This window comes from Schistocerca nitens, chromosome 6 (assembly GCF_023898315.1).
Source record: "Schistocerca nitens isolate TAMUIC-IGC-003100 chromosome 6, iqSchNite1.1, whole genome shotgun sequence".
Taxonomy (NCBI): domain Eukaryota; kingdom Metazoa; phylum Arthropoda; class Insecta; order Orthoptera; family Acrididae; genus Schistocerca; species Schistocerca nitens.
In genome coordinates, this window is record NC_064619.1 from 595,429,864 (window position 1) to 595,457,274 (window position 27,411).

The following is a 27,411-nucleotide window of genomic DNA, read 5'->3' on the forward strand; positions in this document are numbered from 1 at the left end:
AGTCTGGTTAGTTAAAGTTGGTTGAATTTTTGCCCTGAAAACACGTAAAACATTTTTTTTGACCTAACGGAACGGACACAAGTAGCACAGCATGGCCTTATGGAGAAAACAAAATGTTTAGCTGTACCTCATATATCTCTTAATCTATTACCTAATGCATGTATAAAAGACGTGGCATGCTTGAAATAAAAGACTCTATTCAAACCATTCAATTTATCTACAGTTACTTGTACATGAAGGAAATTTGAACTATGTATCAAACAATGTTCTTAAATTCTGCTGTCTCTTGCTAAATGAAGACTTGACAAAAACTTGACAGACAAAGTGATCAGCATAGGGAGAGGGGGGTGCCTCTATCGGAATAGTGGAGAGAATTTCATAAGCTTGTGCTTGATCCAACATGCTACAGCAGAGAAAAAATTGTTGAGGGAAGAGAACAAGAAAGAAAGTTTCTATTATTCATTACAGATTGGCTAACCGATTTGTAGGGGACGAGAGGAGATGTTGACGTTCGTTCCCATTACTAAAGCGAGATAACGAACACACTGGTGAACCAAAAACAGGGCGGTGTAAAGAATTTAGCTTACGACACACGTGGCAAGGATTTCAGATATTCGGAAGGAGTACGGTACACAGAGTTATGACAACTAACAAGCTGTGTTCGTAACCTAACAGCACGCCAGCAAGCATTTGCATTGCCTCTAACTGTCGTTGCCTCGCGGTGCAGCTGCTCAGCGTGTCCACACCGGCCAACAGCACCTACAACGCTTCTAGACTGCAGCTCGTCCCGTCTTCAACTGACCACCATTCACTCCTCAACATCCGTGAGAGGACTCACCTTTCGGCGCACATTCCGGCCAACCACAGACCTAGCTTCTGGGAGCAAAACAACGTCCAATAGGCTCGTGTCAGAAACACGTCCTACGGATCCCATGTCTACCCGATTTAACTGACAGATTTTCTATCAAAATGTCGAAGCTTCTACCAGGAACTTCCAGCAACCACTGGCAGCAATCGCCCAAGAATTCGAGGGGAAAGATCTTCCCACCTACGCGCTCCACGTCAACATCGCCAAGACCGAGTCAGTTGGGGTCTTTTGACAAAATTTATCTCCTTGCTCTTCTATCCTTCCCCCCCCCCCCCCCCCCTGCTATTATCCTGTCCGTTCCAAAGGTTCAGCCCTTCGTTTCTAAGCTCGGAGATAGCACAAAATTCGCATTATCTCACAACGAAACTAACAGAATTGATTTCATTCAAGACAGGGAGTGTTCATGAAACAGAGGTTGCTGATCAAAAATGGAACGTTAGGATACAATAAAACACATAACCCAAAAATTTCCTATAGACGCTCATCCGAGTACAATTACCGCGCGACTGCTACGGTCGCAGGTTCGAATCCTGCCTCGGGCATGAATGTGTGCCATGTCCTTAGGTTAGTTAGGTTTAAGTAGTTCTAAGTTCTAGGGGACTGATGACCTAAGATGTTAAGTCCCATAGTGCTCAGAGCCATTTGACCCGAGTACAATTTGATGCAGACTACATGTAAAAATGGTAAAATACCGTATCTACTTATTAGAATATACTCTAACGAAGGATGTACTCAAACAAACGTACATCTTTCAACACCAGAAAAATAATTGTATAGTTTCATGTTAGCAATTTAGTGTTTTCTTTTTCGAATAATCGATAGATTATTTCTGTTCAGAAATTTCTTCACGGTGTAGAAGGAGTGCTTAAGAAGAATGACTTTTAACCTGTACATTTGAAATACTCTTGCTGTCTATCAAACTTTTCAGTTAGTTCGACATAGAGTTTTGCAGCTACATATGTTATCCCTGTCTTCTCCAAAGTTGGATTAATTAAACTGTAATGCAGATGATTTTCCTTCTAGAGTTGTACTTGTGAATATTTCTGTTACCCTCAAACTCAAATTGAATGTTGATGATAATTATTTAAGTGAAAAAAATGAACTGACAGACTTCGACTAATATCTTCCGCTGCTTAAAGAGATGCCTGCTCATTCTACATGTTAGGAACCTTACACATATTTCTAATTACTTTCCTTTGTGCAGTGAATACTTTTTGCATAAGTGTGGAGTTTCTCTGAAATACACTCCTGGAAATTGAAATAAGAACACCGTGAATTCATTGTCCCAGGAAGGGGAAACTTTATTGACACATTCCTGGGGTCAGATACATCACATGATCACACTGACAGAACCACAGCCGGCCGAAGTGGCCGTGCGGTTAAAGGCGCTGCAGTCTGTAACCACAAGACCGCTACGGTCGCAGGTTCGAATCCTGCCTCGGGCATGGATGTTTGTGATGTCCTTAGGTTAGTTAGGTTTAACTAGTTCTAAGTTCTAGGGGACTAATGACCTCAGCAGTTGAGTCTCATAGTGCTCAGAGCCATTTGAACCATTTTTGAACAGAACCACAGGCACATAGACACAGGCAACAGAGCATGCACAATGTCGGCACTAGTGCAGTGTATATCCACCTTTCGCAGCAATGCACGCTGCTATTCTCCCATGGAGGCAATCGTAGAGATGCTGGATGTAGTCCTGTGGAACGGCTTGCCATGCCATTTCCACCTGGCGCCTCAGTTGGACCAGCGTTCGTGCTCGACGTGCAGACCGCGTGAGACGACGCTTCATCCAGTCCCAAACATGCTCAATGGGGGACAGATCCGGAGATCTTGCTGGCCAGGGTAGTTGACTTACACCTTCTAGAGCACGTTAGGTGGCACGGGATACATGCGGACGTGCATTGTCCTGTTGGAACAGCAAGTTCCCTTGCCGGTCTAGGAATGGTAGAACGATGGGTTCGATGACGGTTTGGATGTACCGTGCACTATTCAGTGTCCCCTCGACGATCACCAGTGGTGTACGGCCAGTGTAGGAGATCGCTCCCCACACCATGATGCCGGGTGTTGGCACTGTGTGCCTCGGTCGTATGCAGTCCGGATTGTGGCGCTCACCTGCACGGCGCCAAACACGCATACGACCATCATTGGCACCAAGGCAGAGGCGACTCTCATCGCTGAAGACGACACGTCTCCATTCGTCCCTCCATTCACGCCTGTCGCGACACCACTGGAGGCGGGCTGCACGATGTTGGGGCGTGAGCGGAAGACGGCCTAACGGTGTGCGGGACCGTAGCCCAGCTTCATGGAGACGGTTGCGAATGGTCCTCGCCGATACCCCAGGAGCAACAGTGTCCCTAATTTGCTGGGAAGTGGCGGTGCGGTCCCCTACGGCACTGCGTAGGATCCTACGGTCTTGGCGTGCATCCGTGGGTCGCTGCGGTCCGGTCCCAGGTCGACGGGCACGTGCACCTTCCGCGGACCACTGGCGACAACATCGATGTACTGTGGAGACCTCACGCCCCACGTGTTGAGCAATTCGGCGGTACGTCCACCCGGCCTCCCGCATGCCCACTATACGCCCTCGCTCAAAGTCCGTCAACTGCACATACGGTTCACGTCCACGCTGTCGCGGCATGCTACCAGTGTTAAAGACTGCGATGGAGCTCCGTATGCCACGGCAAACTGGCTGACACTGACGGCGGCGGTGCACAAATGCTGCGCAGCTAGCGCCATTCGACGGCTAACACCGCGGTTCCTGGTGTGTCCGCTGTGCCGTGCGCGTGATCATTGCTTGTACAGCCCTCTCGCAGTGTCCGGAGCAAGTATGGTGGGTCTGACACACCGGTGTCAATGTGTTCTTTTTTCCATTTCCAGGAGTGTATTATCCTGTGCGACATCAGTGAATGAATGTATGCAAAATACGTTAACTTAATAAATGCAATACAGCCAAAGTTGACAACTATTTTTGTGGAAAAAGTAGCTGAAACTATGTGTTGTAGCGGGTCTACAATATGAAGACACCAGGGAAAAAGTGGGGTGTGTATTTAATAGGGAAATGAGTTTATGGGAGATTTTGACGGTACTCGCCGATACCATAAGACAGTTAAAATGGCTTTCACCAGGATACAAAGGGTTTTACTTTTAGTGGTAGCGGAAAGACCGTTCTAAGGCACTCTTCTCACCGGAGGAATGCAGTAAATCCAAGGTTTGCTTCTACATTTTACATTACAACAGTGCTCAATTTGAAATGTGACAGCAGTGTGATCCTGTTAGAGTCTTTAACTTGTGTGGTTCGTCACCAAATGAAGGTAAGACGCCATCTGTTAACCAATCTGTTAGAAATAGAGTAAACTTAATGGCAGAATGAGAAATGTTTGTAGGGACCTTAGGTAAATGCCTCATGATTTAGGCAGTGACTGTAAATGCTCACTGTCTGAATGTTTCAAACAAATGAAACCACATGGGTGAGAACAGCTCCTGGAATAATCAGTCATTTAATCAGCTTAATTTCAGTGACATTAACTGGTCAAAGAAGGCCTAAGCATGGTGATGCTAATGTCAGAGATTGCTCTTTCCGATACATTGTCAAAATCAAACAAAATGTTACAATGAGTGAAATTCCTGTTTGCCGAAAGATCTTCATTGCTTTGCATGGAATAACAAAGCACAGAATGCATGCAGTACAAACGAGCATGAAGGATAGAGGAACACGACGAAGACAAGAGAGACAACATGCATGCTACCCATGTTTTGAAACTATCCAAATAAAAGGAGGCAGCCGTTATAAACCACATAGATCCATTTAAGAGAAGAAATAGCCACTATGCAAGGGAAAGACAGACACTATTATCCTTCCAGAAGAACTATCAATAAAGAAATGGCATAATTTTTATAAAGAAAAATGCCCTCAACGTCCTGTTGTATATGACACATACCGGAAAAGCCGGCTGCTGTGGCCGAGTGGTTCTAGGCGCTTCAGTCCGGAACCGCGCTGCTGTTACGGTCGTAGGTTCGAGTCCTGCCTCGGGCATGGATGTGTGTGATGTCCTTAGGTTAGTTACGTTTAAATAGTTCTAAGTCTAGGGGACTGATGTCCTCAGATGTTAAGTCCCATAGTGCTTAAAACCATTTGAACCATACCGGAAAATCTTTAACAGGAACTTTAACTTATCACTTGGGCACCCGCATTCTGATATTTGCTCAACATGTGAAAAATTTCAGGCAGATTTAAAAAGTTTGAATGGAAAGCTTTACCAAAATATATCTGAAAAAGATAAGTTAGAAATTACAAATGAAATTAAAGCATTTGGTAAGGAAGATTATTCAAGAAAGCGAAAAGAGAGGAAATGAAGATAGGCGAAACTGTAGAAATATGCACGGACTATCAACAAAACCTACCCTAGCGATATGTCAGATAAAAAACACAAAGACGAAAAGAAAGCTTACCAGAATTTATTGGTTTTGCCACGTTCTTTCCGTCATGAAGATGTACTTTATTTCCAAGTTTTGTCTTTTTGTCATATATTCTCAGCTATTATTTTTTCTAATATGCTTACTTTACAGAAATTAAATTTGGAATCACAATTACATCGATTGCACTCGATTAGAGTCTTTTAAGTATTTCTTTGTATTATTGAATGTTTATATTTCCTCTCCTGAAAAATGTACAAATGTAACTTTCTCCATTTTTTCTGTGGGCTCTTCATACGGTTCTTCCACTTAAAATTAACTGAGCCACAAGTACGTTGGGAAATTTAGAAACTTGATGAACAATGTTTAGTAATCGGTTTTGAAACGTGTATTTCCTGGTACCCTGTGGGATGAAGACCGGAAATTCCTATTCTGGTCAGGCTAAATAAAACTATAAATGAATAAACAATGAAACGTGTGTTTTTCGGAGTGATTCAGAAGTGTGTGTCCTCACAGGAGAGATGCTGATCTCCAGCGAGAAGTACGAGGTGAAGACGGTGAGCAAGTCCATGTTCGAGACCAGGATGGTGCTGGTGGTGCGCAACTTCCAGGAGAAGGACCTGGGCTCCTACCGCTGCGTCGCCAAGAACTCACTGGGGGAGGTGGAGTCCAGCATACGTCTGTACGGTGAGTGCCCGGCATACGGCTGTGTTCAGCACACGCGAGGCTGCGCTCCGCACCATTTATTTATGCAGTTTGTAGTTAGACTTACTCACTGTACACTGATTAATACCTGAGCAAGCAGTACAACGATGCGAGTTAACGCAAGTACTGTAGTATAGCGGTTCAAACGAAGTTAGTGTCCCGATTCTGGGTTTCGCTTGAGGATGGACGCAGAGAGCTTTGTTGGAAGGGCAGAAATTATGTTCTTGCGTCTCTAGTTTTAAAGTAAATATTTTATTTCATAAATTTTTTTGGGGACGGACTCCACAGCCTCGATAAATTTCCTTTTAACGTTTTTAGCGATGGCTTGCAATACTGATTTACATTTTCCAGAACAACCGACTAGCATCGGCAAACCAGCAGCAAATCAGTCAGTGAATTTCATTTTTTTCCAGGTTATAGATACAACTTTCTGTTTACCCCTCTTGCAAAGAAGGAAGTGGGATTGGTCACAGGTTTGTTATACTCGTGGAAAAGCAACACGGTAACAATAATAAAAATCCTAAACAGCCAGACACCTGAATACAGGCACTGTATTTACTGTCCTATATGGACAACCCTGTGTAACGCACAACTAACCACTAGATGTTTCCAGAATGAGATTTTCACTCTGCAGCGGAGTGTGCGCTGATAAACTTTACCGAGAGAAATGGATGATTAGAGAGAGTGGGACTTAGTGAAGTATGGTTGGAGGAAGTACAGGACCTCTCTTCAGATGAGAAGATGGTGTTAACCACATAATAAAGTAGGTGTAACGGGTAATCTTTTGAGACTACTGACTGGAAGATCTAAGTTTTTGAAGTAACCAGGAATCTAATGCATGGACCGAAACGTCACGTTTAACTGGAACAGCAACCAGAATGTAGTTTTAAGAGTCGAATGAGATGAAAAGGAAGCAATAGTTGAGAAGGGAGACAGGTTTGTAGCATATGCCGGATGTCTGTATATTGAATAAGCTGTAAAGTAAACCGAGGAGAAATTAGAAAGAAGGGAGAAGAATGTAAATCTTTCTATTTTGGTGACGAAGTAGTAAGACTGTCAGAGACGACAACGGATTTGAAAGATCATGTGATCATGTGTATTGTCTCATAAACAGGTTATGATAGCAACTTCACAACAGAAAACAATGATAAATGAATGTAGCCGAAGTAACTCAAACGACGCTGAAACAATGAGATTAGTAAATCATACTCTAGATGTGGTATACTTAACCTGAACAATAACTTACAATGGCCGAATTAGAGAGAATAAGGTATGAAACTGGCAATAACAAGAAAATATTTTCTCAGGGTATTTATCTAGATTAGGCTTGCATGAAAATGAAACAAGAACGACAAAGCTTTCAGACAAGACAAGAGTAGAAGCGTTTTAAATGTGGTGGTGCAGATGAATGCTGAAGATTAGACGGGTAGATAGGGAGAAAATGAATTATGACGCATCTTGACTAAATAAATGGATTCATTCACACATCACATCCTCAGGCACGAAGATGTCGTAAACTGGAGGGAAATTCGCGTGGCAGAAATAAATGGAGATACAAACTTCGCTGTAGTAGGCAGCGGGTGTAATTTGAAGAAGTTATGCAGGTATTATGAGATTTGAACAGACTAGCTTGGGTATCCGCATCATAAGTCTTCGGACTGAAGACCACTACAACACTCATTTAAAATCAGATTTTTTACTACTTGGACTGGCTTGTTAGTAAAACATAGCTGTATACACTATGAGATCTAAAGTATCCGGACGCCTGGCTTAAAATGACTTACAAGTTTGTGGAGCCTTCCATCGGCAATACTGGAATTCAGTATTGTGTTGGCCCACCCTTAGCCTTGATGACAGCTTCCACTCTCACAGGCATACGTTCAGTCATGTGGTGGGAGGTTTCTTGGGAAATGGCAGCCCATTCTTCACGGAGTGCTGCACTGAGGAGAGGTATCGATGTCGGTCGGTGTGGCCTGGCACCATGTCGCCGTTCAAAAACATCCCAAAGGTGTTTTATAGGATTCACGTGAGGACTCTGTGCAGGCCAGCCCATTACAGAGATGTTATTGTCGTATAACCACTCCGCCACAGGCAGTGCGATGTGCACAGGTGCTCGATCGTGCTGAAAGATGGAGTAGCCATCCTGAGTTGCTCTTCAACAGTGTGAAGCAAAAATGTGCTTAAAACATCAATGTAGGCCTGTACTGTGATAGTGCCACGCAAAACAACAAGGGGTTGAGCCCCCTTCATGAAAATCATGACCACACCATAACGCCACCACGGCCCAGTTTTACTGTTGGCACTACACACGCTGGAAGATGACGTTCACCGAGCACTCGCCATACCCACACCCTGCCATCGGACCGCCACAGTGTGTACAGCGATTCGTCACTCCACGCAGCGGTTTTCCACTGTTCAATGGACCAATGTTTACACTTATTACACTAAGCGAGGCGTCGTTTGGCATTTAGAGGCGTGATGTGTGGCTTATGAGCAGCCGCTCGATCATGAAATCCAAGTTCTCTCACCTCCCGCCTAACTGTCATAGTACTTGCAGTGGATCCTGATGCAGTTTGGAATTCCTGTGTGATGGTCTGGATAGATTTCTGCCTATTACACGTTACGACCCTCTTCAAATGTCGGCGGTGTCTGTCAGTCAACAGACGCGGTCGGCCTGTACGCTTTTGTGCTGTACGTGTCCTTTCACGTTTCCACTTCACTATCTCATCGGAAACAGTGGACCTAGGGATGTTTACGAATGTGGAAATCTCGCATACAGACATATGACACAAGTGACACCTAATCACCTGACCATGTTCGAAGTATGTAAATTCCGTGGAGCGTCCCATTCTGCTCTCTCACGATATCTAATAACTACTGAGGCCTGGCAGTAGGTGGCAGCACAATGCACTGATATGAAAAGGAATGTTTTTAGGGGTGTCCGGATATTTTTGATCACATAATGTAGTACTACAAACAAATTATACAGTTCAAATAACAAATATGTATATAATCATGCATGGATCATAGTTTCCCTGTGTTACGAAATCCAAACTAAGTGGCAGCAACCGTTCATTCCAAATAGCCAGAAATAGCAGCAACAGAAATATGCTGTAGCTCATTCAAAAATTTTATAGTCTTTTTAAGGTCTTCAAAATGCAGTAGAATAATATACCACAACTGACAACTGCTCACTTTTTTCCACAACACAAGGCACGTAATTTACACCGCATAACAAAACGGTTTCGTACGTTTTAGTGGCGTAGATATAATTATTAACGCGTCTTGGTGAAGAGTCTACCTCCCCTCTCTCCTACTCCTTCCCTTCCTCGCCCCTTCCCATCATCTTCCTCACGAGTTCAATGACATGCATGAGGAAATCTTGCTTCCTTTTCATTAAATCACTTCGATGTTCAATTTATAGACCAAATCGGACAGCTGATATTCTTTACACACACCATTCATGTAAAACTACCAGCACTCTGAAAACCAATATAAAATTGAACTAACAGTTCGATTCGTGTCTAACATGTAAACATGTCGCGACAAGATAGTTTGCGAAATTTTGGTTTCATCGTTCCATCTTCCAGAGGTACAGTCGCTCTCACACTAACTAAACAAGCCGCTGTTCAAGCGTGCGTCACTCATTTGTAAAATATACTCACAAGCCAAAACATTATGACCACCTGCTTAATAGCTTGTTTGTCTGTGTTTGAAACGAAATACATCACCGATTTTGCGTATCAGGGATCCGACAGTTTGTTGGTAGGTTTGTGGAGGTATGTGCCACTAGATGTCAACGTACAGGTTATGTAATTCGCTAAACTGGCCGCTGAGATCTGCGCAGGCTGTAATGGCGCCAGATAGCGAATAGATGGGCTCCATAGGATTTACATCAGGCGAATTAGGTCCCCAAAACATCAACGTCAATTCACTATAATGCTTCTCAAACCATTGGAGCACGGTTCTGGGTTATATTGCTGATTGATGATTTTGCCGTCGGGACAGACACCAAGCATGAAGGGATGCAGGTAGTTCGCAGCTGTCAGCGTGTCTTCGATTACTACCACAGGTCCCATGCAAGCGCAGGAGAATCTCTCCCGTAGCAAAATGCTGCTCCCACCAGCCTGCGTCCGTGGTAGTAGTTTCGAGCCGCTGTTCACCTAGATCTCGATGGCGGCGATTGTCGAGACGACTATAGCGACATAGTGTAGCAAAACCGTAATTCAGCCGGAGGGCTGACACGGTTCCATTGATTGACGGGTCCACTGCAATCGTAACCGACGATAACGTTGGCTCAACATGTCAACACTTAGTGGACCGGTCTGCTGTGGAGCTCCATTTTCAACAATGTACAATAAACAGTTGTGCGTGCACCAACACTGTGCTCTTTCGGCAGGGATGCCATAGATCACAATCATGCTACTTCACAGAGCAGACATGCCTCCGAACCCTACGTTCTGTGAATCGTCATGGACATTCAACCATTTAGCGCCTAGTGGTATTTCACTGTCCTTCTACGTCTTTCCGTAGACGTACACGATAGGAGCATGTGAACATTCGGCCATCTTCGCCGTTTTCGAAATACTCGTTCACCGGCTGTGCGTAATAATAATCTGTCCTTTGTCAGACACTTATCTCAATGGATTTCCTCATACACAGACTACATCTTTGCTACATGTCTGCTGCACATACATACTTTTTTACCGTGTCACATGCTCGCAACGCCACCTGGCGGCATCCAACGTCGCGGTGGACAGTGTTGACATTTTTTTTGCTCATCAGTATGTGTATCTATTTATTTAAATAATTTAGATGAACGATCAAAATAAAAGATCAAAATTCAAGAACATGTAAGCAACCTCCTTAGAATACCTCGCATAAATGCGTATCAATAGCATCACCACGATTCTCCGACTTTCTTACCATACCGGATGACTGGCGCGAATTTTTGACGCGAGTACCTTTCTCTCAGAGAAGTAACAGATAAACCTGCTCCTTCAGTTACTCCTCTTTTGTCTTTCACATATTCCCCTTTTATCAACGCCACATACGTGGAAGATCAGGGGGATTTTCATCCTCCTGTTAGAATCTTTCTCTCCCTGAATGGTACCTCCTGACAAAGTATGATCATCTCTTGTTATATACGGGATGAGCGAAACAAAACTGACTGAAAAATGTTTCATGGACATTAAGATAGGTAACCCAACTTATATCATCCACAGTCATGGGATATGATGTAAATTGAGATTTGCTTGTCTTACTGACAAGTGACCATAATCAAATTCACAATTAGAGACGCAGATACTGTCTTAGACGCTAATGTCCAATACGAGCACTATAAAATCTTGGAACTGTTAAAGGCAGAATTCAAGTTACAATCACTGCAAGTAAGTGGATTTGATGTTGAAGCCAAAGGTGACGAATTAGTGCCAGCGTGGCAGACAGCGTAAAAGAAGGCGACCCCAATATTGGTTAAGAAATCAAAAGCGTTTAAAATTGCATGGAGTCCCGCAATACAATCTTTAAGGCGCAGAGGAAGGCAGGCGAGAAGATATTAACAGAGACCCTTAGGGGAAACAGAATGAAAAAGAAGGCTGAATTTCTAACGAAAAGTCAGACAGCAACATAAGGAGCTACTACACCAAACAAGTAGAAAATTAGAAAGCCTACGCTAGGGACTAAATGCTATCAGATGTTTGGGGATTTCCACACAAACCTGCAATAAATAAGCTTGGATCATCCACTGTGTTATCAAACCTGAAACGATGCGATGGCAAGTTGAGGACAGACTGGGAGACATCATTGCAGTACCTACTCAGAACTCTGTAGCCGGAATATACGAAATGGAAGACACAGTACCATCAGCAGCTCCGCTCTGAACTGCTAGAGCAGCATTTGAAGAATAGTGTTGTGTTTCCAGTTTGCCCGAGGAAGTGGGGCTGGGAATAATGAAGTTAAATAGGAAGAAAGCCCCAGGTCCTGATAGAATAAATGGAAAAAGTGTGACACAAGCTAGTGGACCAAATTATACCATATATGACAGTGTTACTAAACGAATGTCTTTTGCAAGGACAAGTGCCTAAAATTTGGAATATCCCGAATATCACTAAACTAAAAAAAAAAAAAAAAGACGGAAGACCCAAGAGAACCGAAATCTTCTTACAGGTCGATTTGTTTGGTGAATGCTCCAGCCGCAGTACAGGAAAAGATTCTGTGGTGCTCCCTGAGGAACCACAGACAGGTAGTAGGCATGATGCCCTGCAGTTCGGATTCGGCAAAGGTAACTCCATAGAGGATGCGTTAAATCTCGCAATAGACATTGTGAACACCTCAGACGACAAGTGCCTTACAGGCCTAATGACTGATATAGCCGTGGCGTTTGATAATTTATGGTGACCTGCCCTGTTCATATGACTGAAAGACATGGACTGCCCATGGAGTCTCTATAACACCCTGCAAGATTACTGCACAGACGTGGAGGTGTAATTAAAAAGTCACGCACAGAAAATGCATGGGGGCTCAATTAAATTTTAATGAAAATAATTTTAATTTTTGCTTTAGTAGCTGTCTGTTCGGTTACGAAGTCTCGTAACGGTGGGCCCTGACTAGTATTATTACGCTATCTGACTGCATAGAACAATAACAAAGAATGAAATGGAAATTTTCATTAACACAATTAATTAATTAAGTCCCCAGCAACTATAAAACCTACGAAACCAAAGCACAAGTGTAACTGTTCTGTGTGTGGAAGTATGACTCAACGTACGCATCTGGCACGGTTCTTCTTCAACAACACAAGAAATTTTAAATATCATTTATACTGAATTAATTAAAGAAAATAGAAATACCATAATTACTCAAGAAAACCAGAATTGCACTCTAATCCAAGAACACAAGCCAGATGCTTTGTTGACTGAACCTGTAATGACGCATTATTTAAAACATGGAAATAATGAAAAATAAATCAAGTTTCGTACCTTCATATATTGACCAAAATCACTCTCATAATTACAATGTATCTCCACACCGACTCGCTATTACCACATCTCAACAAGAACTTTTCAGTATCACATCTCAGCAAGCACTCCCTACTAGCACATCTCAACACGAACTGACTACTACCAGTCCTCGACAAGCACTGACCACTACGACATCTCAATAATCACTGCCAGTGGAGGCGGACGGAACAATGCTCTCTAGCGATCTCTGGCACTGTGGCTCAGTGTAGCCACCTTTCATATGCCCTTCCTCCACGGCTAGAATTTGATGGTATTTTTGCCAGCATTGGTGGTGAAAATACCACCAAATTCGTCAAAAAAAAAATACAGACAAAAATGAAAGATAATATTAATACGTAAATATCATATAACTAGATAAAATTTTTGCTTTGCACTGACCTTTCAATAACCTAATATATAAAATACAGTAAGCAATACAAATTCTTTCATACATGTGACTTTACATAACAGTTTACACAAGTATTATGTGGTTAAACAGTTCAATCAATAGCGTCAGCAATGACGAATATGTGCAGGTAACAGTCTCATAACTATCCACAAACAGTAATACACAAAAAATCAGTTTATACAAATATTCACATAAACGCTTTCCATAGCTCAAGAATAAGCAGTTGATAGTTCCAGCAGTAGCACCCAGCAATGGTCAACAGGTGCAAAAACCAATAAGTAACATTTTTTCAATAGAAGCAGTCCATCAGTGGCACCCACAATGTTGATCAGGTGCACACAGCAACAGGTGACTTCATTTCAGTAGAAGCAATCCATCAGTGGCACCCAGCAATGTTGAGCAGGTGCAGACATCAACAGGTGACATCTTTTCAGTAGAAGCAGTCCATCAGTGGCACCCAGCAATGTTGAGTAGGTGCAGACACCAACAAGTAACACCATTTCAGTAGAAGCAGTCCATTAGTGGCACCAGCAATGTTGATCAGGTGCACACAGCAACAGGTGACTTCATTTCAGTAGAAGCAATCCATCAGTGGCACCCAGCAATGTTGAGTAGGTACACACAGCAACAAGTCACATTTCTCAGCAGAAGCAGTTCCATAAAATCTAGTATCACTGATCACACTGTTCATCAGAGTTTATAAGCAGAAATTAAACATGTCCTAGTGGCACCAATCATGTAGAGAGGGTACAAGTAACAGTCCATAATTTTTTTACAATCACTGATCACACAGTTCATCAGCAGAAATTAAACATGCCTAAATGTCACACATCATGTTGAAAAGTGCAGCACCACCACTAACCAGACAGTTCAGGCATGAACAATAGTTTGAATACACATACAATGCTTTTACACTAAACATACAAATCATAACAAACACACAAATGATATCTGATAATTGTCCTATTAACTATTACAATACACAAATACAGTTAACCTATAATATTTATGGGTGTCAGTGCAAGCCACAACAAACAAGTGAAATAATATTTAGGAGATAGGTTGGGATCGCTTCTCTGGGATTATAAAAGGAAAACACACAAAACACACTCACTCATCTTTCATCCACATTAGTGCTACTGTGTAATTGAATAGTGTTAACTGTGTAAATGCAATTCTGTCAAAATTTTATGTTCATCCTGTGTATCAAGTAGTAGTGGCAGCAATGTATAACAGTCAATAATAGTTAAGTCAACGTCATAGTCATCATGTCAAGACCAATGTTTGCCAAGCCAGATCAAAATGTACGGTTGCTGAACAACTGTCAGTGTACCAAGATATGCAAATGCTTCCTCTCTCTCAAAAAAAAAAAGTATATACTGCTTAGTGATTTAACAAAGTGTGTGTATAGACAATCTTCCTTCCACTTTAGTGTTCTAGTCTGCCATCTTCATCCTCCTTGTTCCATATGGACCAACAAAAAAAATATACTCCTCATTTACTTTACCTCTTATCCACCAAAACTCCCATAAACCTCAGCATCACATAATCTCAATACTTCACTAATACCTCTTCAATACGTCGATCATCAATATCATTTACCTTACCTCTTGTCCACGAAAACTCCAATAATCATCTACTTCACATACTCTCAATACCTCAATAATACGTTGATACATATAAACCTCAGCACCAATATCATTTCACTTCCATAACAACTCTTTCCTCTAGTCAGTCTCCTCGAACAAGTACTCATAAAATCCTAATGCAACTTCAATTCATCATCCCATACAATCCGAAGACACAGTGTCCACACACAACCTCTGTGTAATCCATCTGACCCAAATTTTCTACTCATTATAAATTATAAGATACATTTTGGTTCCTTGTCCATCATTAAATAAAAGAAATGCATACATGACCTCTAACAGACTTTAGTTCGAATAACTCTCAGTAATTAAGTACGATTACGGAGTGTGAATGATCATAATATTTCACAGTGTGTACACCACTTCAAGAATCATAGCAGAAGCAAACATGTGGAGAATTTTTTGTGTCAAGTGTCACTTCCTATTTCAATTGCTCACGAAGAAGGCAGTGTAATAACTGTCAATGGTCTAAACCTAGTTTTGGTATGTCATGTCATTAGCTTCCTTCCTATTAGCATAAATTTATACAGCTTCCATAAAACCTCCAGCTCATGTGACTTCTACGAAGTTTCTCGTATTAATGTCGTTCGTCGAATTATAGCAGTTCATTTTCTTATCTTAAAAATATAAGGCACTGAGCGTAAGTAAAACATGCAATAGCGAGTAAATATACCAGTAGAGAACAGAAAGTCAACAAGTGGATGCAGCACAATTCCTACAACGAGGCTCTGCCAAGCGAACAATCTATAATTAATACCACAGTGTAACCTAAACTCTATGTTCGTACACTGTACATCAGCATTGCTATATACTAAATTGAAGAGTAGTTATGACAACAAAACAGAAATGTGTAAATATGCAATCCATACGCACAGCAGCAAACATGCCTTACACAATAAACAGGTCATTAGCATCACATCGACATAAGCAAATAAATGTTCATATGTAACCTTAATAAGTACACATGAAGGCGCAAGCAGATAAATCACAAAGTGTAACCTACATACATAACAGCACAACTAATCAGGTGACAATTATAATTTAAATAAATAAGCACAGCAGGCACATAATAAAAAAAATATGACATCAGTGAAAAAGCATAGCAGCCAAGCGATGCATAATATACACAAGTAATAACACTGTTCATTAATCAATAATTGTCAAAATCAGTAAATGTACACAAGCACGTCGCTTCACAAGTAAATTCATAGAACATAAAATTTAGCACAAAGTATGAGTCACGTAATCGCGAGCAGCAAATTATGTCTAAAGTACGTACCTAAGTGGAATTATGTTACCTGAAAAATAAACTCAATTAACCGTTACCTTTTTTTTGTCTATTACTTTCTTCTTCGAAATGACATTCTTCCTGAAATTTTTCTCCAAAGCAAGTCGTCTTAACGTCGGACACGCACAGAATTTACCTGAAGGTCTTAAATACTTTATACAACCGTATCCTGAAAAATACTGAACGTTAATAACATAATTTATGAGGTCACCATAGCTTTATACTGAATTTAATCCGAGAAATTAGACTGTGTATTTGTTTATGTCTGTCAGTGCATTCGCACTGAGCGCTCGATCAGCTGTAGGCGCGTGACGTAGGAATTCATTGTTTGCGGTCAACGACTGCCTCGTGCGGCGCGCAGACTGACTGTTGCTTTGAGTACGCGCCGCCGCCGGAACACGGCGCGGTATCCTTGTATTCTCCGCATGTTTACATGTAGCTGTTAGTTTCTCTAAAGTATGTCATTCCACAAAATTTTTTACGTTCGATATATGATGTATTCCTTTAGAGCGTCGTGATTTAAGAGTTTCTACTTCAACAGTGTTATCATGAATAATTTTGCGAACTCTATATGGACCGTTATAAAGCAGAAAAAATTTGCGACACAAGCCTTTTCCTTTATGAGACAAACGGTGGGACTTAATTAACACCTTCAGGCCAACTGACAAAGTTTTTAAACGACCAGGACGTTTAGCTGATTTCTCTCTTCTAGCAGCTGCAGATGCAATATTTTGCAGAGCCAGGTTCACAACTTCAAAATGCCGCAGTTTCCGTGAAGGCGGAAAAGGAACGATTTCAGAAATGCGATTTGTTGGTACTTTATTTTTTAATATCAATAGAGGCGGTAAAGAAGTTGAGTCATTAGGAAGTTCATTCAGAATGTTTTGAAAAATATGAAGATACTGATCCCAAGTTCTGTGATTCTGATGACAATAAAGACGGCACAAGTTATTGATTTCCTTCATCCATCTCTCTGAAGCGTTAGATTGAGGGTGAAAAAGTGAAATGAAAATTGGTTTAATCTTCCGACGCCGTAGAGTACGAAGCCAAATTTTAGAGCGAAACTGTGATCCATTATCTGATATAACCTTATCAACATGACCAACTTCTTTAAGAAAATGTTTGATGAAAGCGTTAGATACTGAACGAGCTGTTGCTTTGCGTAAAGGTGTAAAACACACATATTTTGATGTCAACTCCACTGCTACGAAAATGTACGCAAAACCATTAGTAGAACGAACCACTGGACCGAACAAATCGACTGCAGCCATCTCCTTTAATTTCGCTGGAATGATAGGAAACAACGGTGCTCTGTGAGAAACCGTTGGCGGCTTAGCCTTTTGACATAATTTGCATTTGGCAAGAACAGATCGAATACGTTTTTCCATATTACTGAAGTAACAATTTTCTCGTAATTTATGGAAGCATTTTCTGGGACCAAAATGCGCATAACTGAAATGTGTGTACCAAATCAATTTATTGACCCACTCATCAGGAATACAAACTAACCAAACAGAGTTGTCGACCGATTTTCGTTTGAAAAGAATGCCATTGCGAACTAAATAATGCTGTCTAATCGCTACGCTTTCCTTTCTCCTCCACTTCTCCTTAATGTCCTTCCAGATTGGATCCTTATTTTGCTCCTTAGCGATGTCCTGGAGCGAAGACGAAATAAAGTTCTCAAACGCAACACCTTGAATGTACATCAAACAATAATGGTTTTCTTTGCAGTCCTCTTCAGCACATTGTTTCAAACCCATAGGTGCACGTGATAAAGCATCAGCAACAATATTTGAAGATCCCTGTATGTAAACAATGCTAAAATCAAATTCCTGTAGATACAACGCCCATCGTGACAATCTGCCGTGAGTTAATTTTGTTGACATAAGAAATTCCAGAGCTCGATGATCGGTGTAAACCTTAGTATGTCTGCCAAACAAAAATGTGCGAAATTTTGTGAAAGCCCATACAACAGCCAAAGCTTCAAGTTCCGTAATCGAATAATTCTTTTCGGATTTAGAGAGAACACGACTTCCAAATGCAATAGTCTTCTGTACTACAACGCCGTTTTCTTCTATCTCTTGAAATAAATGTGCACCTAGGCCTTTGTATGATGAGTCCGTCGCCAAACAAAAATCTTTAGATAAATCCGGATGTGAAAGAAGTGGAGCAGCAACTAAAGCATCACGAAGTTGTTCAAATTCTGACTGAGCTTCCTCATCCCAACACCAATTAGAATTTTTTCCAGATAGTTCACATAAACGAGGTGTGGCCAAATTGTCCAATCTAACAAAGCGTCTAAGAAAATTACAGACACCCAGGAAACTACGAACATCACGTTTTGTGGTAGGAACAGCATAATTACGAATAGCATCTAGTTTCTCTGGATCGGGAAGAATACCTTCTGTAGAAATAATGTGACCGAGAAATTTCACCTGAGAACGACCAAATTCTGATTTTTCCAAGTTCACTGTCATGCCAACTCGTGCAAAAATACGTAATAATGAATCCAAAATTTTGTTGTGCTCACTCCAAGAACGTTTAGCAATAAGAATGTCGTCAACATAAGAAGTAATATTGTCACGAAGACAAACAGGTAAAATTTCATTTAAGCTACGAATGAATGCTGCTGAAGATACAGTAAGTCCAAACGGTAATTTCCGAAACTGGTAACAGTTACCAAAGGCTAAAAAAGCAGTATATTTTCTACAATCAGGGTGGAGTTCTATTTGCCAAAAACTTGCGCGCATATCAATCGTGGATAAAACTTTAATTCCATGGAAATGTTGAAGAAGTTCATCTAAATTTTGTGGACGGTCAGTTTCAGGAATAATAATATTGTTTATCTGTCTGGAATCCAGAACCAAACGAATTGACCCATCCTTTTTAAGAACAACGTGTAATGGGCTGGTATAAGGGCTGACTGCTGGCTCAATAATGCCCTGATCTAACATGTATTGAAGTTCATTCTTAACCTTGTCTCTGTAAGCCAAAGGAATAGCGTACGTTTTCCCGCGAAATGGTGTGTGTTCTTTACTTTAAATAAATATTGTAAGCCTTGTATAGTTCCTGTGTGATGACTAAACACTGTAGCATGTGAAGTCAAAATATGGTGCAGCTCTTCTCTTGCAACGTCATCTGGCACTTCAGCTTTTTTAACCTTTTCATTAATTAATTCTTCGCTACTAATTATATCCTCCATCGCGTCTCTGTATCTATTGTCATTGTCATGAATAAACACACTGTCGTCATAATGCTCAACGAAAGCATCAGAAGTAAGAAACCTTAAACATTTTGTATCTGATTCAGATCTTGCTAAACACTCGAAAAATTTCAAACATTTCGGCATTCCGGCAACAGTCAAATTCACACTTCCTTCTTTAAAGTTCAAAATTGCCTTATGTGTGTTAAGAAACTCCATACCTAATATAATCTGTGTACTGAGTAATGGAACAATAATAAAATTAGCCGAAAATTCGTATCCTTGACAAATGAAATTTAGGTTGGTCTGTTGTTTAACTTCCACACCTTTTCCAGAAATCGCTCCTCGAATTGTAGTTTTAGAAATAGGTAACACAGGACAGGCAATAGTTCTTTCACATATACGAAAAACTGATTCACTAATGACGTTCAATGGGCTCCCAGAATCTAAAACTGCAGTGAACTTATTCTTACCCACACATACTTCAATAACAGGATGTAAAAATGCGTCTACATTATTTTCCTTTTCATCTAGCAAAATGTCTCTCATGTCTTCCAGGCGTACGTAGTGTAAAGTCGTAGTGTCATTACTTTCTGAACCGTCTATATTGCTGCCAGAAGCCGAAGCTGCTAGTCATTGTCGATTGTTTGCGTCACGTCTTTGATTATTCCCGACATTTCGCGGATCAATTTCTACTATTTCCACTTGTCTCTCTGAATTTCTGTCACGCGGAGGACGCCAATTAGGTCCTTCCTGTCTGTTAGATGCAAATTCTTGGTTGTGTCTGTTATTAAAATTTCTGTTTTCCTGTCTGTCTGCATAACTACTTCTTGTATAATTTCGACTGTCACTTCTGAAATTATTGTTAGACCTACTACCCTGGTTATTTCTGTAGTAAGAGTTTCTATTATTGTATGAATAATTTCTGTCTTGATGATACCGATTACTGTTTCCGTATGATTGATCATTCCGGTAAGAATTACCGCTATTATAATTGTCTGTGTAATCTCTGTTAGAACGTCTGTTATTGTCATAAGGCTGGTATCTATTGTCCTGTCTGTTACGTCTGTCATTCTCAAAGTTACCCAAATAACGTCCGTTCCGATCACTATCCCTTTTCTCTGAAAATGTATTGTAATTACTGCTACTGAAAAAATTACAAGAAGTCCCGTCGTCGTTGTCATACTCAAGTTCTTGTAGCAAAGTCTTAAAAGTCTCAATGTCGTCTTTACATCTTCCGGCTAAAGCAATTTGTCTTATGGATTGTGGCATCTTAGTTAAACAAATGCGAATTAATTCAGTCGGGCTATAAGGGTTGGACAAGAACTGATTCTTTCGAATCATGTCTTCAAAGTATTCTGCCGGCGTGCGGAACTCAGACTGTTTAAAATTACGCTGCATAATCAGACTATGTTTGACTCTGTCTTGTGTGTTTTCGGACCAATATGCCGATAGAAATGCATGATAAAAATCATTCAGATTATTACAATCTCTAATGAGTGCGCGCATCCGCGTCGCCGGTTCGTTTTCTAAATATCCACACATAAATTCCAGTTTGTGACTTAGTGGCCAATTTGGTGGGAGAGCATACATAAATTGATCTAACCATGCACATGGATGTATGTCATTCTTAGAATTGCGGAAGAACTTAAATTTCCGAACAGTCAAAAAGTGTTTATAGTCAAAGTTTTCGCCTCGTGGCGACAAAGACCTACCGCGTCTGTCCCAGTCCCAATGTCGATTATTGTCAAGTTCGCGCGCCTGGCGCTCTCTTGTTGCATCCCGTAAATGAAACAAATTACTTTCTTCAAACCCCTCTGCTACCTGCGATTCCAAATTTCTTTTGCTGTCTTTTCCTACGATTTCGCCTTCAATTTGTTTGACTTGCTTTCGTAATGCCTCAACTTCCCTTTTAACGCGTTCATTACATTTTCCCTGATTTTCAACATGCTTATTTATGTTCTGATACTCTTCGGTTTCTGCAAATGGTAATGGCGGTGTATCATCCGAATCTCTGTCCCCATGTAAACTAAGACTTGTCAATTTATCTGAAATCTCTTCAACTCTTTCCGATAAGTCACCTATTTTTTCTTTCTGTTTACCTACGTCTTCCGTAAGTGTCGCGACTCGGGTTTCAGTGTTGACACATTTGGTAGTTAACTGTTCATATTGTTGTGTTAGGTTATTTAATCTGTCATTTGGTACGTATTCCTCGATTCTCTCAAATATTTCTTCCTTATCGTGTGCACGTTGTAAATTTAACTCTGAAAATTTTTGTACTATCACGCGATCTCTTTCTTCCTGTTCTCTATCCTGTTCCTTTTGCCTAATCTCTACTGCAATTAATCTATTATTGTGAGAATTCAAAATCGGTTGTACTTCTTCTCTGATTTCTTTCTTTAACTCATCTTTCATATTTTTGAAACATGTCCCTATTCGTGAATCTAACCGTGTTTCCATTGTTCCCATCTCTGTTTTAATTGTTCCTATTTCTGTTTTCAATTCAGATCCTTGTGAGTCTAACCGTGTTGCCAAAGTTCCTATTTGTGATCCCAAATTTAATATTGCACTCATCAACTGCTCCGTATTAAATGGTTCAAAATTCTTTTCGCCCCTAACATTTCCCGCGAAACCAACTTCTTTCGTCATAGCTGTAAAGCTATCTGTGTTCGATACTATTTCAGAATCTTCTATCGTTAATCTCGTATTCTGTGAATTTTCTGATTGAGAAAAATTTTGAAATGGTTCCGGACTATTTTCCCGACTTATTAAATTGTTTTCCACTTCATTATTCAACATACTGTTCTCTTGTGTTGACGAGTTCGCCATGTCAACAATTTCGTCATTCTGACTATCCATCATTTTTGCCTTTTTCATTGATCGCGTAATCATTTACAAAATATACAAAACTCGTCACTATATGAAAATTGCACACAATGACACTTTATCTCCAACAATACCATTCACTCGAAATGTTTCCCTCAAACACGATTAACGAACAATTGAAATAATTGCACTAAATCGTCAAACGCGTATACAAGGCAATAAAAATTAAATTTTGATAAATACCATTAGAAGAATGCTAATTACCAAATCTACACATGCAATATAGACTACAATTACTAAACTACCAATTACTACAACAATACTACTGTCTACACAATCAGAAGAATTCCAAGGGACGATCCTGGCAGGGTCGCCACGTGCATGGGGGCTCAATTAAATTTTAATGAAAATAATTTTAATTTTTGCTTTAGTAGCTGTCTGTTCGGTTACGAAGTCTCGTAACGGTTGGCCCTGACTAGTATTATTACGCTATCTGACTGCATAGAACAATAACAAAGAATGAAATGGAAATTTTCATTAACACAATTAATTAATTAAGTCCCCAGCAACTATAAAACCTACGAAACCAAAGCACAAGTGTAACTGTTCTGTGTGTGGAAGTATGACTCAACGTACGCATCTGGCACGGTTCTTCTTCAACAACACAAGAAATTTTAAATATCATTTATACTGAATTAATTAAAGAAAATAGAAATACCATAATTACTCAAGAAAACCAGAATTGCACTCTAATCCAAGAACACAAGCCAGATGCTTTGTTGACTGAACCTGTAATGACGCATTATTTAAAACATGGAAATAATGAAAAATAAATCAAGTTTCGTACCTTCATATATTGACCAAAATCACTCTCATAATTACAATGTATCTCCACACCGACTCGCTATTACCACATCTCAACAAGAACTTTTCAGTATCACATCTCAGCAAGCACTCCCTACTAGCACATCTCAACACGAACTGACTACTACCAGTCCTCGACAAGCACTGACCACTACGACATCTCAATAATCACTGCCAGTGGAGGCGGGCGGAACAATGCTCTCTAGCGATCTCTGGCGCTGTGGCTCAGTGTAGCCACCTTTCAAAAATTGTGAAAAACGTCACCAAAGACTGCCCACAGAGCTGTGTTCGTTGTGAAGAGTTCTGGAATATCGGCACAAAGGTATTATTAAACCGGTTCCAGAGTAGGCATCGCCTACACAGACTATCTGATGATTATAGGACCTACCAGCTCATTGCGAAATCAGAGAATAGTAGTAGAGTAGTTCTAGAAGTACTTTATATGTGGCGTGTAGGAAAGAAACTAACGATAGAAGCACACAAAACCGTTTACGTGTTACTGAATGTAAATTATCTAGAACAAAAAATCCAACAATCAGAATAAATAATCAGCCTGTTAAAAGAAAGGAAGTTTACAGTACCTTGATATAAATTATTGTCGCAAACCAAAACTTTCATCCACATAGGGCAGTAAAATCCTAAACAAAACAGCAACTACTGGCCAAAGATGTTTTCAGCTATCACAAAGAATCTTAATAGCTATTGTGGGCTACGAGTCGAGCATTTGGGCGTAGAGAGCGAGAAAGGTAAAGACGGTCCAGGCTCTACGGCGGACAAAGAAAAGAGTACTCCTGCGCCTTACTGGCGCGTATAGACGAACGCCATTACGAGGCTTGCAGGCTATATATAGACTTAGTAGTAAGAAAGAGAGATGCACAATATCGGCTCAAGAAGGGCGAATATGATAAAAGTAAATCAGATATTGGACAGGAGAGCCCCATCGAATGCAGAAATAAAGGTTTGCAGTGATTGCGAATGGCAAGAAATCTGGGACAGGGAAGAAACACGGAGGAGAACGTACTAGTTCCTTCCTAACATAAAGGAACGACCAAGAATGTTATATTTTCTTCTGACGAAAGGAGCTACAAACTGCCTGTCCAGTCTTGGTACACAACTCAGCTACTTACTGAAAATACGGCAACGCTTCACAGACACTTGTGAATGTGGAGCATACGGTACCCCGGACAGCATCGTCTGCGAGCGTCCTATTAGACAAGATGTTACAGCCCAGGACAGGAACATCTTCGGTAATACAACAGACTATAACATAATAACTAATGAGGATATGTGGCATAAGCTAAACTCGCTGACAGCTAAAGGGTCAGGTTATGAATTGCAAGCATACATCTCTGAGAGACAAGCAAGAAGTGGCTATATATCATGCCAACGAGGCGCAAGTCGGCAAGACATCCCCCTGCAACAACCTTCCGGAAACAGTGAGGAGGTGTGCGTCGGGGAAGACGAGGAAGGATTTCGTGAGACCCTGACAACCACCTCTCAATCTTTGCACTTTAAGTGACAAAAGCTGCACAGTCCCTGAGAATCCTGAGTCGTACCTCAGTGTGCCGGGGCTGACTAACGATAAATCTAGCTTGGTTAATACGAAGTACAGTAGTGTTGTTCAGTGAAGTGTAGTGTAGTGCTCTGAGGTGTAGCGTTGTCTAGTAGTGTTGTTCAGAATTATAAATTACAACATTTTTGATCCAGCAGCGCAGCATAGTGTAGCAGACTAGTAGCATGTGCAATCTGGATACCAGATGAACATACATCTGTGCACCAGATTGCCAAATGGAATAAAAAGACATTTTTTTTCCTGTTTAGAAAAATGTCCTTCTTTCGTTTATGTATATATTTTATGTAGGCTTTTCCCTTTAAATCCCATAATGCTTAGTTATACTACAACATTTGAAATTACACTACAGTCCATTAAAATTGCTACACCACAAAGACGACGTGCAATAGAAGTGAAATTTAACCGACAGGAAGAAGATGCTGTGATATGCAAATGATTAGCTTTTCAGAGCATTCACACTAGGTTGGCGCCGGTGGCGACACCTACAACGTGCTGACATAAGTAAAGTTTCCAGCCGATTTCTCATACACAAACAGCAGTTGATCGGCGTTGCCTGGTGAAACGTTGTTGTGATGCCTCGTGCAAGGAAGAGAAATGCGTACCATCACGTTTCCGACTTTGATAAAGGTCGGATTGTAGCCTATCGCGATTGCGGTTTATCGTATCGCGACATTGCTGCTCTCGTTGGTCGAGTTCCAATGACTGTTAGCAGAGCATGGAATCGGTGGGTTCAGGAGGCTAATACGGAATGCCGTGCTGGATCCCAACGGCCTCGTATCACTAGCAGTCGAGATGACAGGCATCTTATCCGCATGGCTGTAACGGATCGTGCAGGCACGTCCCGATCCTTGAGTCAACAGATGGGGACGTTTGCAAGACAACAACCATCTGCACCAACAGTTCGACGACGTTTTGCAGCAGCATGGACTATCAGCTCGGAGACCATGGCTGCGGTTACTCTTGACGCTGCATCATAGACAGGAGCGCCTGCGATGGTGTACCCGACTACGAACCTGGGTGCACGAATGGGAAAACTTAATTTTTCGGATGAATCCAGGTTCAATTTACAGCATCATGATGGTCGCATCCGTGTTTGGCGAGATCGCGGTGAACGCACATTCAAAGCGTGTATTCGTCATCGCCATACTGGCGTATCACCCGGCGTGATGGTATGTGGTGCCATTGGTTACACGTCTCGGTCACCTCTTGTTTGCATTGACGGCACTTTCAACAGTGGACGTTACATTTCAGATATGTTACGACCCGTGGCTCTACCCTTCATTCGATCCCTGCGAAACCATACATTTCAGCAGGATAATGCATGACCGCATGTTGCAGGTCCTGTACGGGTCTTTCTATAAACAGAAAATGTTCGACTGCTACCCTGGCCAGCACATTCTCCAGATCTCTCACCAATTGAAAACGTCTGTTCAATGGGGGCCGAGCAACTGGCTCGTCACAATATGCTAGTCACTGATGAACTGTGGTATCGTGTTGAAGCTGCATGGGCAGCTGTACCTCTACACGCCATCCAAGCTATGTTTGACTCAATGCGCAGGCGTATCAAGGGCGTTGTTACGGCCGGAGGTGGTTGTTCTGGGTACTGATTTCTCAGGATCTATTTACCCAAATTGCGTGAAAATGTAATCACATGTCAGTTCTAGTATAATATATTTGTCCAATGAATACCCGTATATCATCTGCATCTCTTTTTGGTGTAGCAATTTTAATGGGCAGTAGTGTACGTCGAAACATTATGTGCTTTATTCACGCCAATTCATGTGCAACATTCGGTCTCTTGTTGTATCTAGATAACAGACTAATAGAAAATAGCAAGTCAATGAACATCTCAACGTGAATGAAACCTCTTCCGGGTCAGTTTTAGTTTGTGTACGCCCTAGAAGAGCGAAAGCAGATAATCCCTAGGTCTGTCGAGAACGGAGTTGTAGTTGATATGAGAAGAGCAAATATAGTGAAAGCCTGAGGTGACCGTAATACGCTGAGTCACACCTGCTGTGTTCGTGTTGCAGAGATCCCGGGCCCGACGAGGCGCGTCTACCCGTACGAGCGGGACGAGTACGTGGACCAGTACGGCTCCGCGGAGGAAGAGCTCGACCTAGACGGCGGCTACGCCCCCGGCGCCGGTGCCGTCCCCGCCGCCCCCGCCACGCTGGGGCCGGCCAGGGACCACCAGCAGCCGCCGCCGCCCGCCACCGCAGGTGCGAGCCAGTGCGCATTACTTTTTTATCACGTATAGGGCCTCTGATAATACAACCATCAGCGTGCTTAAGATTTTTGCTATCATTAGCGTCCCTAACTAATTTCTCAAAACGTCTTTATTTGTACATTTAGCATGTCAGATTCACTGTGTTGTTTATGTGAATACCTATAATCCTCTCATCAAGCAACTTTGGATTATCTCCATCCAATTCCGAGGAGGGGAAGGTTATCGGTGTTCCTTCCGAAACAGAAGTTCAAGTCTCTCTCGTAAAAATGGCATGTTACTTACATTTCGATGACACTTTTCAGCACAAAAGGCACTTAGCAGTAAATGAAGTGCCGAAAGAATACGACTCTTTCTCCATTCCATCTACTTTCTTCATAAACTGCTTTATC

The 27,411-nt window shown here is 41.4% G+C and overlaps 1 protein-coding gene across 1 annotated transcript in view; it reads left to right on the forward strand.

Moving 5' to 3' along the window:
- LOC126263512 (lachesin-like) overlaps nucleotides 1-27,411 on the forward strand; it is a 242,988-nt gene that overhangs the window by 215,272 nt on the left and 305 nt on the right. Inside the window, exons 8-9 of the mRNA XM_049960605.1 lie at nucleotides 5,795-5,965; nucleotides 26,826-26,944. Of these exons, the coding sequence (XP_049816562.1) occupies nucleotides 5,795-5,965; nucleotides 26,826-26,944 (290 nt within the window). The remainder of the gene's footprint in view (nucleotides 1-5,794; nucleotides 5,966-26,825; nucleotides 26,945-27,411) is intronic.